The sequence below is a fragment of the Quercus lobata genome, chromosome 9 (assembly GCF_001633185.2).
Source record: "Quercus lobata isolate SW786 chromosome 9, ValleyOak3.0 Primary Assembly, whole genome shotgun sequence".
In the NCBI taxonomy this organism is placed as follows: domain Eukaryota; kingdom Viridiplantae; phylum Streptophyta; class Magnoliopsida; order Fagales; family Fagaceae; genus Quercus; species Quercus lobata.
Genome location: NC_044912.1, coordinates 19132405 through 19145935, shown reverse-complemented (window position 1 = coordinate 19145935; position 13531 = coordinate 19132405). Strand labels below are relative to the sequence as shown.

At 33.0% G+C, this 13531-nt stretch overlaps 1 protein-coding gene across 1 annotated transcript; it reads left to right on the top strand.

Moving 5' to 3' along the window:
- On the top strand, positions 1-2592 carry LOC115962236 (protein ODORANT1-like). Its single transcript, XM_031081137.1, has 2 exons — positions 1-354; positions 1483-2592. The coding sequence occupies exons 1-2, from the start codon at positions 92-94 to the stop codon at positions 1994-1996; spliced, it is 777 nt and encodes a 258-aa protein (XP_030936997.1). The 5' UTR covers positions 1-91; the 3' UTR covers positions 1997-2592.
- Positions 2593-13531: the final 10939 nt, after the last annotated feature.

Sequence of the window (13531 nt, the reverse complement as noted above, 5' to 3'; positions counted from 1 at the left end):
AGTATATAAAGGTGGGTGAGTTAGGCTTAGGTTCTCCTGAAGTTGGTGGACTACACTAGTGAAGGCAAAAATACTAAAAAGCTCAAACGTGATGGGGAGGCAACCTTGTTGTGACAAGCTTGGAGTGAAGAAAGGGCCATGGACAGTTGAGGAAGACAAGAAATTGGTCAATTTCATCCTCACACATGGCCAATGTTGCTGGCGTGCCGTGCCTAAGCTCGCCGGCCTACGGCGTTGTGGCAAGAGTTGCCGTCTCCGGTGGACTAACTACCTCAGGCCAGACTTGAAGAGAGGCCTACTTAATGAAGCTGAGGAACAACTTGTTATTGATCTCCATGCTCGTCTTGGAAATAGGTATTTCATTATTGTTAGTGGTACTATATTACTATGTTTTGTGGTTTACTGTTTACATATCAAGTTCTGTAAGCATAATTTTTTAAAACATGTTATTTGAAAACTCTGGTCTACTTTTCTAGCTGGGGTCTAGTGCTTTTACCATGGGAGGTGTGAAACACATGCATGCGAATGAAATTTGAGGTCTTGAAATATCTACAACTTGGTTTCAACATGTTGGAATTGACAATTTGAAATTAGCCAAAAAAAGATGATAATGTTACGTTGCATCACTATCTAATCTTACTTTCATTTTCCATGGCTGTCTGGATTTTACACTTGCACATCTACCTGTACATGAAATAATCAGCTACAGCTATGGCTAATGACAGAATGTGGGGTGTCCAGAAACCCCTAATTACTTAGTACTTTAACTTAGTTTATCATATAGATATGAAGAAAATGGAACTAAATGATAACAGAAATCAAAAATAATGAATCTGTATGAGCTATAAAGTAAAAAAAAAAAAAATGACACCTTTTATTTAAAAATATAATGAAAAAATTGCAATATATATAAATAAATTAGGGCAAGATTTTTATCTTGTATCTTAAATGTAACACGGACACGATACATGTTAACACATACTGCGCTTGTCGGTGTTGCATCCAATGATTAAAAGACTAGGTAAAAGTCAAAAACCCTTTTCTATGAAGTATAGTTTTAGACTTTTAGTGTTTCAATTTTTTTTTCCTCAAAATAATAAGCACTTTCATTTTCTTTAGGTGGTCCAAAATTGCAGCAAGAATGGAACTAAATGATAACAGAAATCCAAGATAATGAATCTGTATGAGCTATAAAGTAAAAAAAAAAAATCACACCTTTTATTTAAAAATATAATGAAAAAATTGCAATATATATATATATATATATATATTTAATATAAATTAGAGCAAGATTTCCATTTTGTATTTTAAACGTGACACGGACACGATATATGTTGACACATACCGCGCTTGTCGGTGTTGCATCCAATGCATTAAAAGACTAGGCAAGAGTCAAAAACCCTTTTGTATGGAGTAGTTTTAGACGTTGTGTCTCAATTTTTTTTCCTCAAAACAATAAAGTTGCACTTTCATTTTCTTTAGGTGGTCCAAAATTGCAGCAAGATTGCCAGGAAGAACCGATAACGAGATCAAGAATCATTGGAACACCCATATCAAGAAAAAGCTTATTAAGATGGGTATTGATCCAATTACACATGAACCTCTTAATAAAGAGGCCACCCCACCAAATACCCTTTGTCAAAGTCTTGATCAAAGAGACATTGAAGTCAACCATCAGGAATCAACAAAAATATGTGGCCAAGCCTCCTCCATTGATAATTCTAGTGCCCCCACTGAAAATTCCTCAACTGGTGAATCTCAGTCGTTGGACCCAGGTGACAATGACCTATTAATGAGTTACATATGGTCTGATCTGGACGATTCACTATGGAATTTCCCAGCAACTGGGGAAGACTACAGTAATTTTGGATCATCATCACCAGAAAATTACTCTGAATTTTCTTTGAACTACAAGGACTTTTTTGGAGAGGACTTTGGCTTTGGTTGTTTTAGTGACATGGACATGAATTCTCAAGACATGGGTGGCAAGCACTAACTAGTACTTCAAAAATCACTAGCGGGGTTCATGAGTGGACACTTTTTGGTCCTGCTTCCATTTCCAATCTTGGCTTAATTTATTTTGAAAACTTTTAATTACAGTAACTTACGCAATTAGAAAGTCTACGAGTATATTTACCTTCAAAAGAGAAAGACTACAAGATAAATTATTAGTTGGTCAGTCCCATCAAAGATATGTTTATATAGTTGCTACTAGGTGTGGGTTGGTAAGGTGTCATTTTGCTGAATATATTGGGAAGCTTACAATTCAACCTTTTTTTCTGTGGAGAAGGATATATTGAGGCCCATGATATGTGCCTCACTTGGCTTGTGATGGCAAATCTATTTGGGATTTCTAATTGCATAGGGTAAAATATAGATATGCCCACTAATAGCAATTTTATTTATCTTTTCAGATTTTAGATAATGTTTATGCTACCTAAAGCAAAAGCTCACCCCACTCAAAAGAGTTGTGTGGTTGAAGCACAGGACCCCTATGTAAATGAAAGTACTTTGTAAGCATGTGCATTCCAATAAGATGTAACTAAATTAAATAAAAATTGGGAGGGGAATCATTGATTGATCCCAAGAATATCTTACGCTTTTTGCCTACTTTTGCAAAATTGAAAGATTCTATTCCTATCAATGGAAGACGCTGGCTTTGCAACAAGCTACCTTTTGTGCACATTGCTTTCAAGTTTCATCTGCTTTTGCAGATCTTGGTGAAACAGTCAGATTGTAGCCCCCAAAAGGCAATTCAATTGATAGGCTCCACTTTAATGGCTTAGCATTCTGGTATCCCACGTGGATTTAAGACTTAGATCGTTCAAAAAATAAATAAATAAAAAATAGAAATTTAAGTTTTTTAAGGTCGGACTAAGATCCAACCGAGATTGGACAGTAATAATGTCAAAATTAATTTAAAAATTAAACTTTCAAATGAATTTTCACAATTTATATAAAGTTAATAGAAAATAATAAAGTATAAACAAGCATAAAAAAATTTTGTTTAGTAATCTTTCAAATCAAAAATATTGAAATCTAAATAAAATCATTTTCAACATTAATTTATATATTGCATATTTATATGTTAAAGTAAAATTCTTGAACAATTAATAAAATTATCAAATAATAATAAATTGAGAGGGAGGTAATATGATAAATTGAAAAACTATAATCTAAACTTAAAATCTAAGAATGACACAAAAAATGAGCTTGGCTTGGTGGTTGGCATGTCAATATAAGCTTTATAAAAAGTTAGGGTCTCAAGTTCAACCATGTTGTCCAATGTTCCAGGATACCGCTATAATGAATTTTTTTTAAAAAAAAATTAAAATCTTATTTATTCATTTTGAAAATAACACTAACTCCAGTCTAGGTGTGACAACCATGTTGTCCAAACTCCAAAATATTCCAGCATAGCATATTTTGGGTGGAGCAAGATCCTCTAGAGGTCTTAAAATAACTCTATAATGAAAATTTTAAAATCTTATCTATTCATTTTGAAATAAGAGTTAGAATTCTTAACATGACAATATTACTCTATGAAGTTTTTAAAATCTTATCTATTCATTTTGAAATGAGAGTTAGAATTCTTAACATGACAGTATTACTCTAGAAAGTAAGAGATAGAGAGTGGTTAATTAAAGCCATGGAAAGCCCACATTGCCAAAAGCAAGCCACACCTAAGTCATGGAATTCACTTGGTGAATCACTGTATAATTACTGCAAGATAATTTTATTTGGTTTTGATAAATACATTTGTCAACTATGATTTATTGTTGAATACGTTACCTTGTTTATATTTGCAAACTATGATTTACAAATTACAAGTGAGTATTGAGTGCCTTATAGGCTATAGCCTAATTACTTTCACAAAAGAATACCTTTTTTTTTTTTTTTTCAATATACATAACTAGATTTTTTTCTCAAAAAAAAAAAAAAAAAACTAGATTTCTTCTTTCTACATTATGGATTCAATTATTTTATTTGCAAGTGGAAGTACAACAATAATAGGACCACAAAAAGAACCCACGCCTTGCAAAGCCACAAAAAAGTACATGGTGTGAGTGTGACACGCCCAAGTTTTGGAATTCACTTGGCGCTGTGTAATTACACTAGATGACAATTTAATATATCTTTTAGTCCAAAAATAAAACATAACTTAAAATTTTGAGATTAAATATTAGAGTGAAATTCTAGAAGTCACTACAAACTTTAGCTTAAGAACAAGTCAATATGAGGCTTGATTTTTTTTTTTTTTTTAAGAAGAAATAAGACTCTTTTTTTATTTTTTAGAGATAATTACAATATGCGACTAACTCCACAGCTCGAATTATTTCTCTCCTAAACCCCCCAAGCACTAATGCTTGGAGAGATGTCATTTCAACTACAAAACACTTAGCCAAAAGAGATGAGGCTTGATGTTGATTTGTCACCAAACAAATTATTTAACCTCTATGTATAAGTTTTTTTTTTCTCTAATATATATATATATATATATATATAAGTAGAAAAATACGAAATACAAAATACAACATAAAAGACTTATAAAAAATAATCCTTGAAAAAAAAAAAGGCCAAGGTCCTTAGTGTGAAATTAAATTGCTTTCCGATGCAAGACTTTTGAAGCCAGTGCCGAGAAAGCTTGTACGATACCATTAACTTATGAGTCTATGCCACTTTTTCTTTTTTCAAATTACACACGTGAGTGGATTTTGAATTCATGACCAAGTTATCTACACATTCTAGTAAGAGAAGAAATTGTCATTTAGATAATCCAAGCTTATTGGCTACTTTTAACTCTCTTTTTTTGTTAATATCTTATTACCTTTGGCTTAAGCTACAACTCGTTTATGCGCAAATGTAATTAAGAATAAACACAATTTTATATATATATATAACATTTCTATTTAATAAGTAATAGTCTGTACACATTTAATGTATTACATTGAAGCACAATAAATTTAAAAAGACTCCTTTTATATTTTTTAAGTTTAAATGTATAAATTCATATGTAAATATAATTGGCATGAAATTAGAGTATAACTTGAAGAACTCATGGCATGAAATTGGAGTTGCTTTAAAATCTAAAGATATTCGGCATCAAATTATAGAGCAAATTAAAGAATACTGGGCACAAAATTAGATTACAATTGGAATCTAATTTTGATTCTTGAGTGAGCTTTTCACTTTATTATATTATGAAGTGCTAATCATTATCGTGATATCCCTTAATTAGTCAAACCCATCTATTCTAGTTCTTATGTGTATATTGGTTGTTTTACACTTGCAGTCTACACCTAAGCAACTTATTAACCGATTGAACAAATAGCACCTTCTTATTAATAATCCATTGGCTTTAGTTCATGGGCGTGATGGGAATAGCACAAGCACTAAAAATTACCCTTAATTTCCACCAAGGAATGATTGAACAAGTAGCACCTTCTTAATGGTAATCCTATCTCTCTTTCGTGGTAATTAAGTAAAGATTTGGACAGACATACTTTTGTTGAAAAAAATAGTAGTGCTCTTTATGAAGGGAGCGTGATGTATGGCATTTACCTCCACAGTTAAAGCCTCAATTAGAAAATAAAATGATATTAGGGTTGGGAAGCCAAAGGCCTTAATGTTGAGGGGGGTGGAATTGGAAGGAAAAGATAAATTATTCACTCTTACGAGAGCAGTCCTTCTGTGAAAGAATCGAGAAAGAACTCTTCTTGTAAAAGTGAATAATTTCTCGAGTCGAATGAAAAAACCAAATAACGAATCTAATGGAAAGACAATAATTTTAACTCGACATTAACACGAATGAATGACAAGTTCATCCTTATTAAAACATACTGCGAAAGCCATTTTCACTTGTATACACTAGGCATGTGCCCCATCATAAACAAATTCTAGTGCCAAGTACCCTGTTTGCAGAGACACCCTCCCTAGATCGTAGTGCAACAAATGCGACAATGCTTCAAATTTAACGGTGACAGTGCTTCATCGTGCTTGGCACAATATACCATGTTTGCAGAGCACATATTGAGATATAGTGAAGTATGTTGTTTACATGTATTAGGGGCCTTGCCAACAAAATTTGAACGCTAGTATTGTATTACCCTCTTCATTCCCTCTATAAAAGGAAGTCTTATATTTGAACAGATCATAAAAATATAGTGAAAGTATAACTAGCTTGTGCCCATTGTTTGTCTTTGATTCCATTAGGGTGTCAAATGTTGCGGTAGCTAGCCTTATGTTTTATCCATTTACTGTTTTACCCCTCTAGCACCAATAATTATAATGTGTAGCGAGACTCAGTTGCATGTATTGGAAATATAAGATACTGTCTCCTCTAACTCTTACAAAAACATACCCTAAAATCCTATATGTGAGGTGTATGTGGGTTCAAGAATTATGTTGATGCCACCTCCAAACGGTAATGGTTTTATTTCACTTCATAATTATTTGAACTAGTGGTGGGGTTTACATATTGTAAGAGATCCACTACATGTATATCGGAAACAATAGATATTGTTTCTAGCAAGTATAGTAAGTTAGTAACATACCCTAAAATCTAATGTATACGTACGTGGGTTCATCATTCATGAATTATGTTGATGTCACCTCCCAAATGGTAGGGTTTTGTTTCACTTAAAGAGTTGTTTGCATACAGGGAAAGTGTGAGATAATGAGATAGAATATAAAAAGCTTTTGAGCACGATGTTGACATATAGCATGACTAACTTTGGACCACTTCTTTCTTTTCTCCAAAAATAAGGTTCGCTTTTGGCTTAGTGGCAAATCAAAATAGAGTAATGTGGTAATTTGTAGTTTACCGGACCAAAAAATGTGGTAATTTGTAGATTTCAAAAAGCCATGAAAGGAAATGCTTATAAAGAGCACCCATCTAATCCTGGGCATGATCATTGTCTCATTTCTTTAACATTTAACAACTAGATTTATAGGTGCCGTTATTTCTGACCTACGCATGGCACCAATTCAGTCATCTAATCATAAAAAATCATATTAAGATTAAAGAAGTAATAGAACCCCACTAAAGCTCTATGTCTTTAATCAAAACTATAATATGTATATTTCCACTTTTATAAAACTAATAACAATGTTGCAAGATATCTCATGATGAGATCCTCCAAACAAATCATCCGTGAACAACGACAACAATATATAAGCCATCAATTTGGTTCTTCGTGCACGAAAGTGAAGGGAAAGTGAAATTCCAAGTCACACAGTTTGCTTTGGTTTCGGATTTTCATTGGGAAACAAAGACTCTGAAAGCATATTCCTTGGGAGAGTCAGCATGGATAGCCTATGCGAGAAAGCAATTTAAGATATATTTCTGCAGCTCTTCCATGTTGGTGTTTAGTTTTTTTGGACAATAAGCAAAAATTGTGGCTGCTCCTTGAGATATATTATATTTAAAGGCAAAAGAGTCTCTTTTAATCCTTACATTCTATCAACTGTACCTTTTAGAAAAGGGAAAGAAAAAAAAATAAAACAAAAAAACAAGATTTGTTAGGTAATTATAGGAATGAGATGAGTAGACAAGTTCCATTATGACTAAGCCTCCAGGTCACTCCAAAAAGAATACGCATGTATGAAGAAAAGTAGAACAAAAGATAGTATCCATGTGTCAATAATGACGATAGAGAAAAATGAGTTACAATTTTCATCACGCAAATGATGTCATGAAACAAATTTATAATTTCTTCAAACATCAATAAGCAAACAAAACAACCCCCGCCGCCTCCTCTTCTTCCTCACAACTATCATATTAAGCAATTTTATATAGGGCGTGAATGTTCAATGTGAAATTATTCATTACATAGTATATTTTACCCTTCTCTCATATAAAGATAGACTTTTTTTTTTTTTTGGGAGAATCAAGTAACTAAATTTTATTAAACTAAATCAAGATTGAATATATCATCCAAATCCAAGGGTAGTTCTTCTACCCATACATTAGTATCTGCAGATACAACTGCTCGTCTAGCTAAGGCGTGTGCCAAATTATTGCCCTCTCTTCTTACATGTTGAAAGCTACATGTCCTTAAAGAGGAACTCAAACTCCATATTTCCTCAATGATATGGCCAAGCAGAGTATGACAAGGCTCCTTTGTGTTAATAGCTTTTATTATTCGTAAACAATCTCCTTCAAGTATTACTTTGAATAAGCTGAGTTCCTTTGCAAAAGCCACAGCCCGAGATGCCGCAAGTACCTCTGCATGTTCTATTGATTGAGGCAAAGCTATTTTCTGACTCAGAGCACCAATAACATTTCCATTATAGTCTCTAATCACCACTCTTATACCTGCCATGTTACTGCTATCAAAGAGAGCTGCATCAAAATTGGCTTTGCATCAAGTGGCTTCATCGTATTGTAGCAATTTTTTAGATTTTTAGATTTAAAATATATATATAAATATATATATATATATATATAATTTTTCTTCTCCTATCATTTCTAAGTTGATAAAAATCTTAATTTGATTACAATCCAAATTCTTCATCTTATCCATGTAATCCTTATTTTTTACGTGTAGTGTATTATAAAAAAAAGCAACAATTTTCTTATTTTTTTAATTACTACAATACATGTAAAAAGAAAAATTTTATATAAAAAATTTTATATATTACTAATAAAAGTCTAATCAATATTGTAGAATTTTTTTTAAGATTTAAAATGATAAGACAATTAAAATAAAATAAAATAAAAACCTTAGAAACATGGATAAGATAACTAATTTACTAAGATTAGGATCGTGTAACCATTAGTATTTTATTTAAAATTTAATTATAGATGAAAAATAATTTTAGAAAAAAATGCACGCTATTTTTTTTTATATATAGAAACATTTTTTTAACAATATATAATTGATTAGAATTTCACATGGGATAGATGTTTCTTTAATTCCAAACCATCTAATAATTTCTCTTATAATTTAACCTCAACATAATTTGAAAATCTATGTCTAATAGAACTCTCCCAAGCCCTAACTTCCATGTTTTTTGGATAAACAAGCATTCTAATAAGTGATGAGTTTTACCCTTTTTTTTAAACGTTAATTGTGATAATTTTTTTAATACACATCTTTTTCCTAATAATTCTATTTCTCTTATAATTCCTAAATTGATTAGAAATCTAACATCTTCACAATTGAAAATTCTCTATGTATACGATTTTTTTAGTGTATTCTTATATATTTATATGCACAATTTCTTCATTTATGGCTTCTTTCTTTCTCTTTCTCTTTTTTCTTTTTTTAATTTTTTGATGATAGAAACACTACTTATTGTTCTAATCAGTTTTTTCTATCCCCATTATTAATAATAGGTTTGTATCTCTCTTTTTGTTTGCAGTAGAATACTTTATTAAAACCACACCATTACAGGTATGTTTCTATTCTTTGTTTTTGTTTTCTATGGTTTTGCTTATGAGTCATAAATGCAATTTTAAATCCATGAAATCAATTTTATGAACCTCTATAAATATTTCACATTTATGATTTGTCAGGTATCAATTATTATTTGAGTTTGTTTTGTTTGTAGTAGAATGTTTTATAAAAACCACCATCCACACTATTAATGGTATATTTCTTCTCTTTGTTTTTGTTTTCTATGATTCTATTTATGAGTTGTAAAGTCAATTTTAAATTCATGAAATTCATATATAAGCCTGTATAAATGTCGGAGGGATAAGGCTGAGTACAGAATGGAAACTGTGGGCCCAGCCCGAGAAGGGAAAAAGGCCCACTTGCATATTGTTGATGGCCATTTCAAAAGTCCAAGTGGAAGGAAGAAGCCCAGCAGCACGGACAGAAAGGAGTTGGCAAATAGATAGAAAACTCATTAAACCCAAGTGACAGGAATAATGGATCACAAGCCCATGAGATAAACAAATGGGCTTTGAGGAAGTAAATGGCTCAAAGGAGCCCGGAAAGAGAGAAAAAACAAACCATGGGCAATATATGATGTGGAAAAGTGAGAATGGGCCACAATAAGTCCAAAGTAATGAAAGCAAAGAAAGTAAGGGGTCGATGGCAAGCCCATGGACCCCAAGGATAAGGAATAATGTAATTGGGCCAGGGATGCCCAAAAAATTCAGTAAAAGCCCATAGTAATGCAAAGTTAAGAAAATGGCCGGAGAAGCCCAAGGGAAGCAAATGGGTCCGGGACATCCAAGAGAAAACAAATGGGACATAAGAGCTCGCTAGTGATGTAACAAAAAAATCAATGGCCTTGCTGGGCTATTAAGGGAAGAATGAACAGCAGGCCCAAAGAGGCCCAGCCAGATTGAGGCAAAACAACTTCGCAACAAGAATGATAGAGTAGTATAACAAGAGATGGTAGCAGGAAAAAGGATGGGTTGAAGAAAAAGCAAAGCCCACCATCAAGCAAGGCCCAGCCCCAAATAGGGCGACCATAAAGGAAAGGGAAACTAGAAAATGGTCAAGAACAGATGGCAGACTGTGCAGGCCAACCACGGCAGACGCATAAGCAGCAAGCAGATTTTGGACATACATGGAAAAAAGGCACGCGTAAGGCCCAAATCTCACCAGCTTGTAACCAGCCTGTAACCAACCAATACAGGACAAGGTGAGGTCATGGGTCAGAGGTAAGAAGGCATGGTTTGGTAGTGGGGAGAAGGGAAACCTATTTTGAGGTTCCTACTTGGGCTCTTTTGGGGGAAGTGTCATGCTGGGATGAGATACCACCCAAAGGGGCAAAACTGAGCTGGAACCACTAGATGCATGCCATAAGGGATAGAGAGAGAGAAGGCACCCACACCGTAGCAGAAAAGGGTGTCACTGCAAACAAACAAACAAAATAGCTTTCTTTTGTCTGGCGATAGGGAAGACGGACCAGTGGTGGTTGGCAAGTACACCCAGACCAGACAAAGGTGGTTAAGCGCTAAAATAATAAAATCCGGTCACGACAGGCACTATAAAGAGGCCATTGCCGTGTACAGGAAGGAGACCCAGAATAAGCACCACAATATTGAAAACTTGAAAGCTAGGAAATAAAAACAAGGATTAAGAAAGAAAAAAAGATAAGAAAAAAGAGGGATATTAGAAAAGAGGGAAAGAAAAAGATAGAGAGTTAGAACCGTAGGCATACACCAATAGGTTGATTCCCTCTCTCCCTCTCAAAATCTTCCTCTCTGCCGAAAATGAAAGGTGTTCTTGTGTACCAACCATTCAGGTCCACTTCCCTCAAAGTGATTAATTTCCATAACAGGATCTCCCTAAGAGATTATTCACTTTGAGAAGAGGTGTTCTTCCCTTTCTGGTTTTGGTCCTGCGGATCAGACTTGATCTAATTTATTTCATCTCTCAATCAACTCATATATATTACCCACTTGTTCCCCTTACTTTTATTATAAAATAATTGTTGTTAAAACTATGATTATCTTTTTCTTAAGTAAGGATTATATGTTTACCTTAAATAAGATCTCAAAATATTTGATTTTATTGTTATTATCATATCTACTTGTCGCAATCCATTTGAAACAGTTCTGCCCACCATAAGCATGCTCTTAGTAGACGAGGCATAGTTTGTGCACAAGCTGAACCAACTTGAGTTACAATTGGACCGGTCTCAACTTTCATACTCAGAATACTCGAGCCCAATACCGTAGGAGGCAGTCTAGCCCACGTTAACCAAAAAAGGCCCACTACACATATCAACCCTAGCCCGACCTATGGATTAGAACCCGAGGAGGAAAGATGAAGAGGCTGACCTCTTAAGGAGCCTAAGGAGTAAGCATTCCTCAGGAATTACCAAGCAAGCCAATAGTACCAAAAGACAAGAAACAAAGGAAGGTGAAAGAGACGTGCAAGCAAAGAAGAAAGGACATATCTAGATAAGGTAGTCATCACCTTTGCATTTAATGCACTATGCCAACTCAAATGTCCACATTAATGAAGGATTTACCACTGAATAGTTGCCTCACAACTTGCAGCACATATTACCACCTCCAGGACAACCCTAATGGGACAAGCATTCAAAGGAAGGACCTTAGCTGTACAAGTGGAGAGCTAGGATGCAATCCAAATGACCATATAATGAAAGGAAACCCCTCCAAATAGGAGGATGAAGAATCAAGAAAAGAATATAGAAACTGTGGGACACCACCCTATATTAAGGACTTGAAAACTTTTTATGAACATTGCCTCCTCAGCCAGACCCAAGGAAGTGTTATTTCCACATTTAGTACTTCTTTTTACAATTCACTCAGTCCTATCTCCACTAGCCTAACAGTTGGACCATAAAAGAGCATTAAAGTTGACCTCACAAGCTCATACTCTAATAAATTAATTACACTAGGCCTGTAAAATCTAATTCCACTATTCTAAGTAGCTTAAACTTTTTGGGCCCTTACAATAAATATTTCACATTTATGATCTGTCCGACATTAGTTATTATTTGAGTTGGTTTTGTTTGTAGTAGAATGTTTTTTCAAAGCCGCCATCCATATTATTACAAGTGTGTTTCTCTTCTTTGTTATTTTTGTTGTTTTTTTATTTATGATTTTGCTTACAAGTCATTAAAAGGTAATTTTAAATCCATGAAATTTATTATATAAACCTCTATAAATATTTCACCTTCTTCTATAACTATTTCACCTTCATGGTTTTTCCGCATCAATTATTATTTGAGTTAAACTTAAAAGTATGGAGATTTATCCTTCTATCACTATAATATTCTTCCTTTTTATCCTACAAAAATATGTTTAGTTTTTTTTTTTTCTTCTTTTGTTTGGTTTTGCATTTATGAATTATTTGTACTCATCTTCTTCTTCTTCTTTTCCTCTCATAGGCTTTATTTATTTATTATTTAAGAATTATCAAATTTTGTATTTCCTCCTACAACAAGGGTTTCATCTTTTTTATTTCTAGGTTGTATTTGAGTTATGCTTATATGTATATGTGCATTATTAGATTAAATTAATTTTCTTGAATAGTAAAATTTTTATGTTACTATTTCTCATTTTTGTTGTTAGTAATATTATATGTGTGCACTACAAAAATGTCATTATAAGACAACTGATAAGTTAGAAGAGAATTATGTTTTTTTTTTTGGCAAATGAAATATCTTTTGTTGAGTTTCCATAGGTTTTTAATTATTAAATTTAGGAATTGTTTCATATAAATATGTTGTGCTATTGCTCAATACTTTTAAGAACAATAATTTATATGCAATTTATATAATCTAGATTCAAGTGATTATTAATTTATTATTTTTCAATTAAATTATACTAGAAGTTTATAACTAAAATTGTGTAGCGCACGAGCATAATACTAGTTTTCTAATGTTTTCAATGAAAACATCCAAAGTTCAAATTGACCCTGTCCCAACTATCCAATTATTAAAATAATAAAAAATGATTCTATCTCGTAATATACATAATATACATGAGATCTACTTTTATGTAAGAAGAAGACATAGTAAACCGGGTATACGAAATAATTTCTCATGTTCTATATCCTACTGTAATCTGTTCAAGACAGTGTTCTACAATTTC

Bases quoted from the DNA above. Each gene is read 5' to 3' on its own strand.
- LOC115962236 (XM_031081137.1), top strand. From the start codon at position 92: ATGGGGAGGCAACCTTGTTGTGACAAGCTTGGAGTGAAGAAAGGGCCA. The intron at 355-1,482 runs GTATTTCATTAT...CATTTTCTTTAG, and splicing joins CATGCTCGTCTTGGAAATAG to GTGGTCCAAAATTGCAGCAA.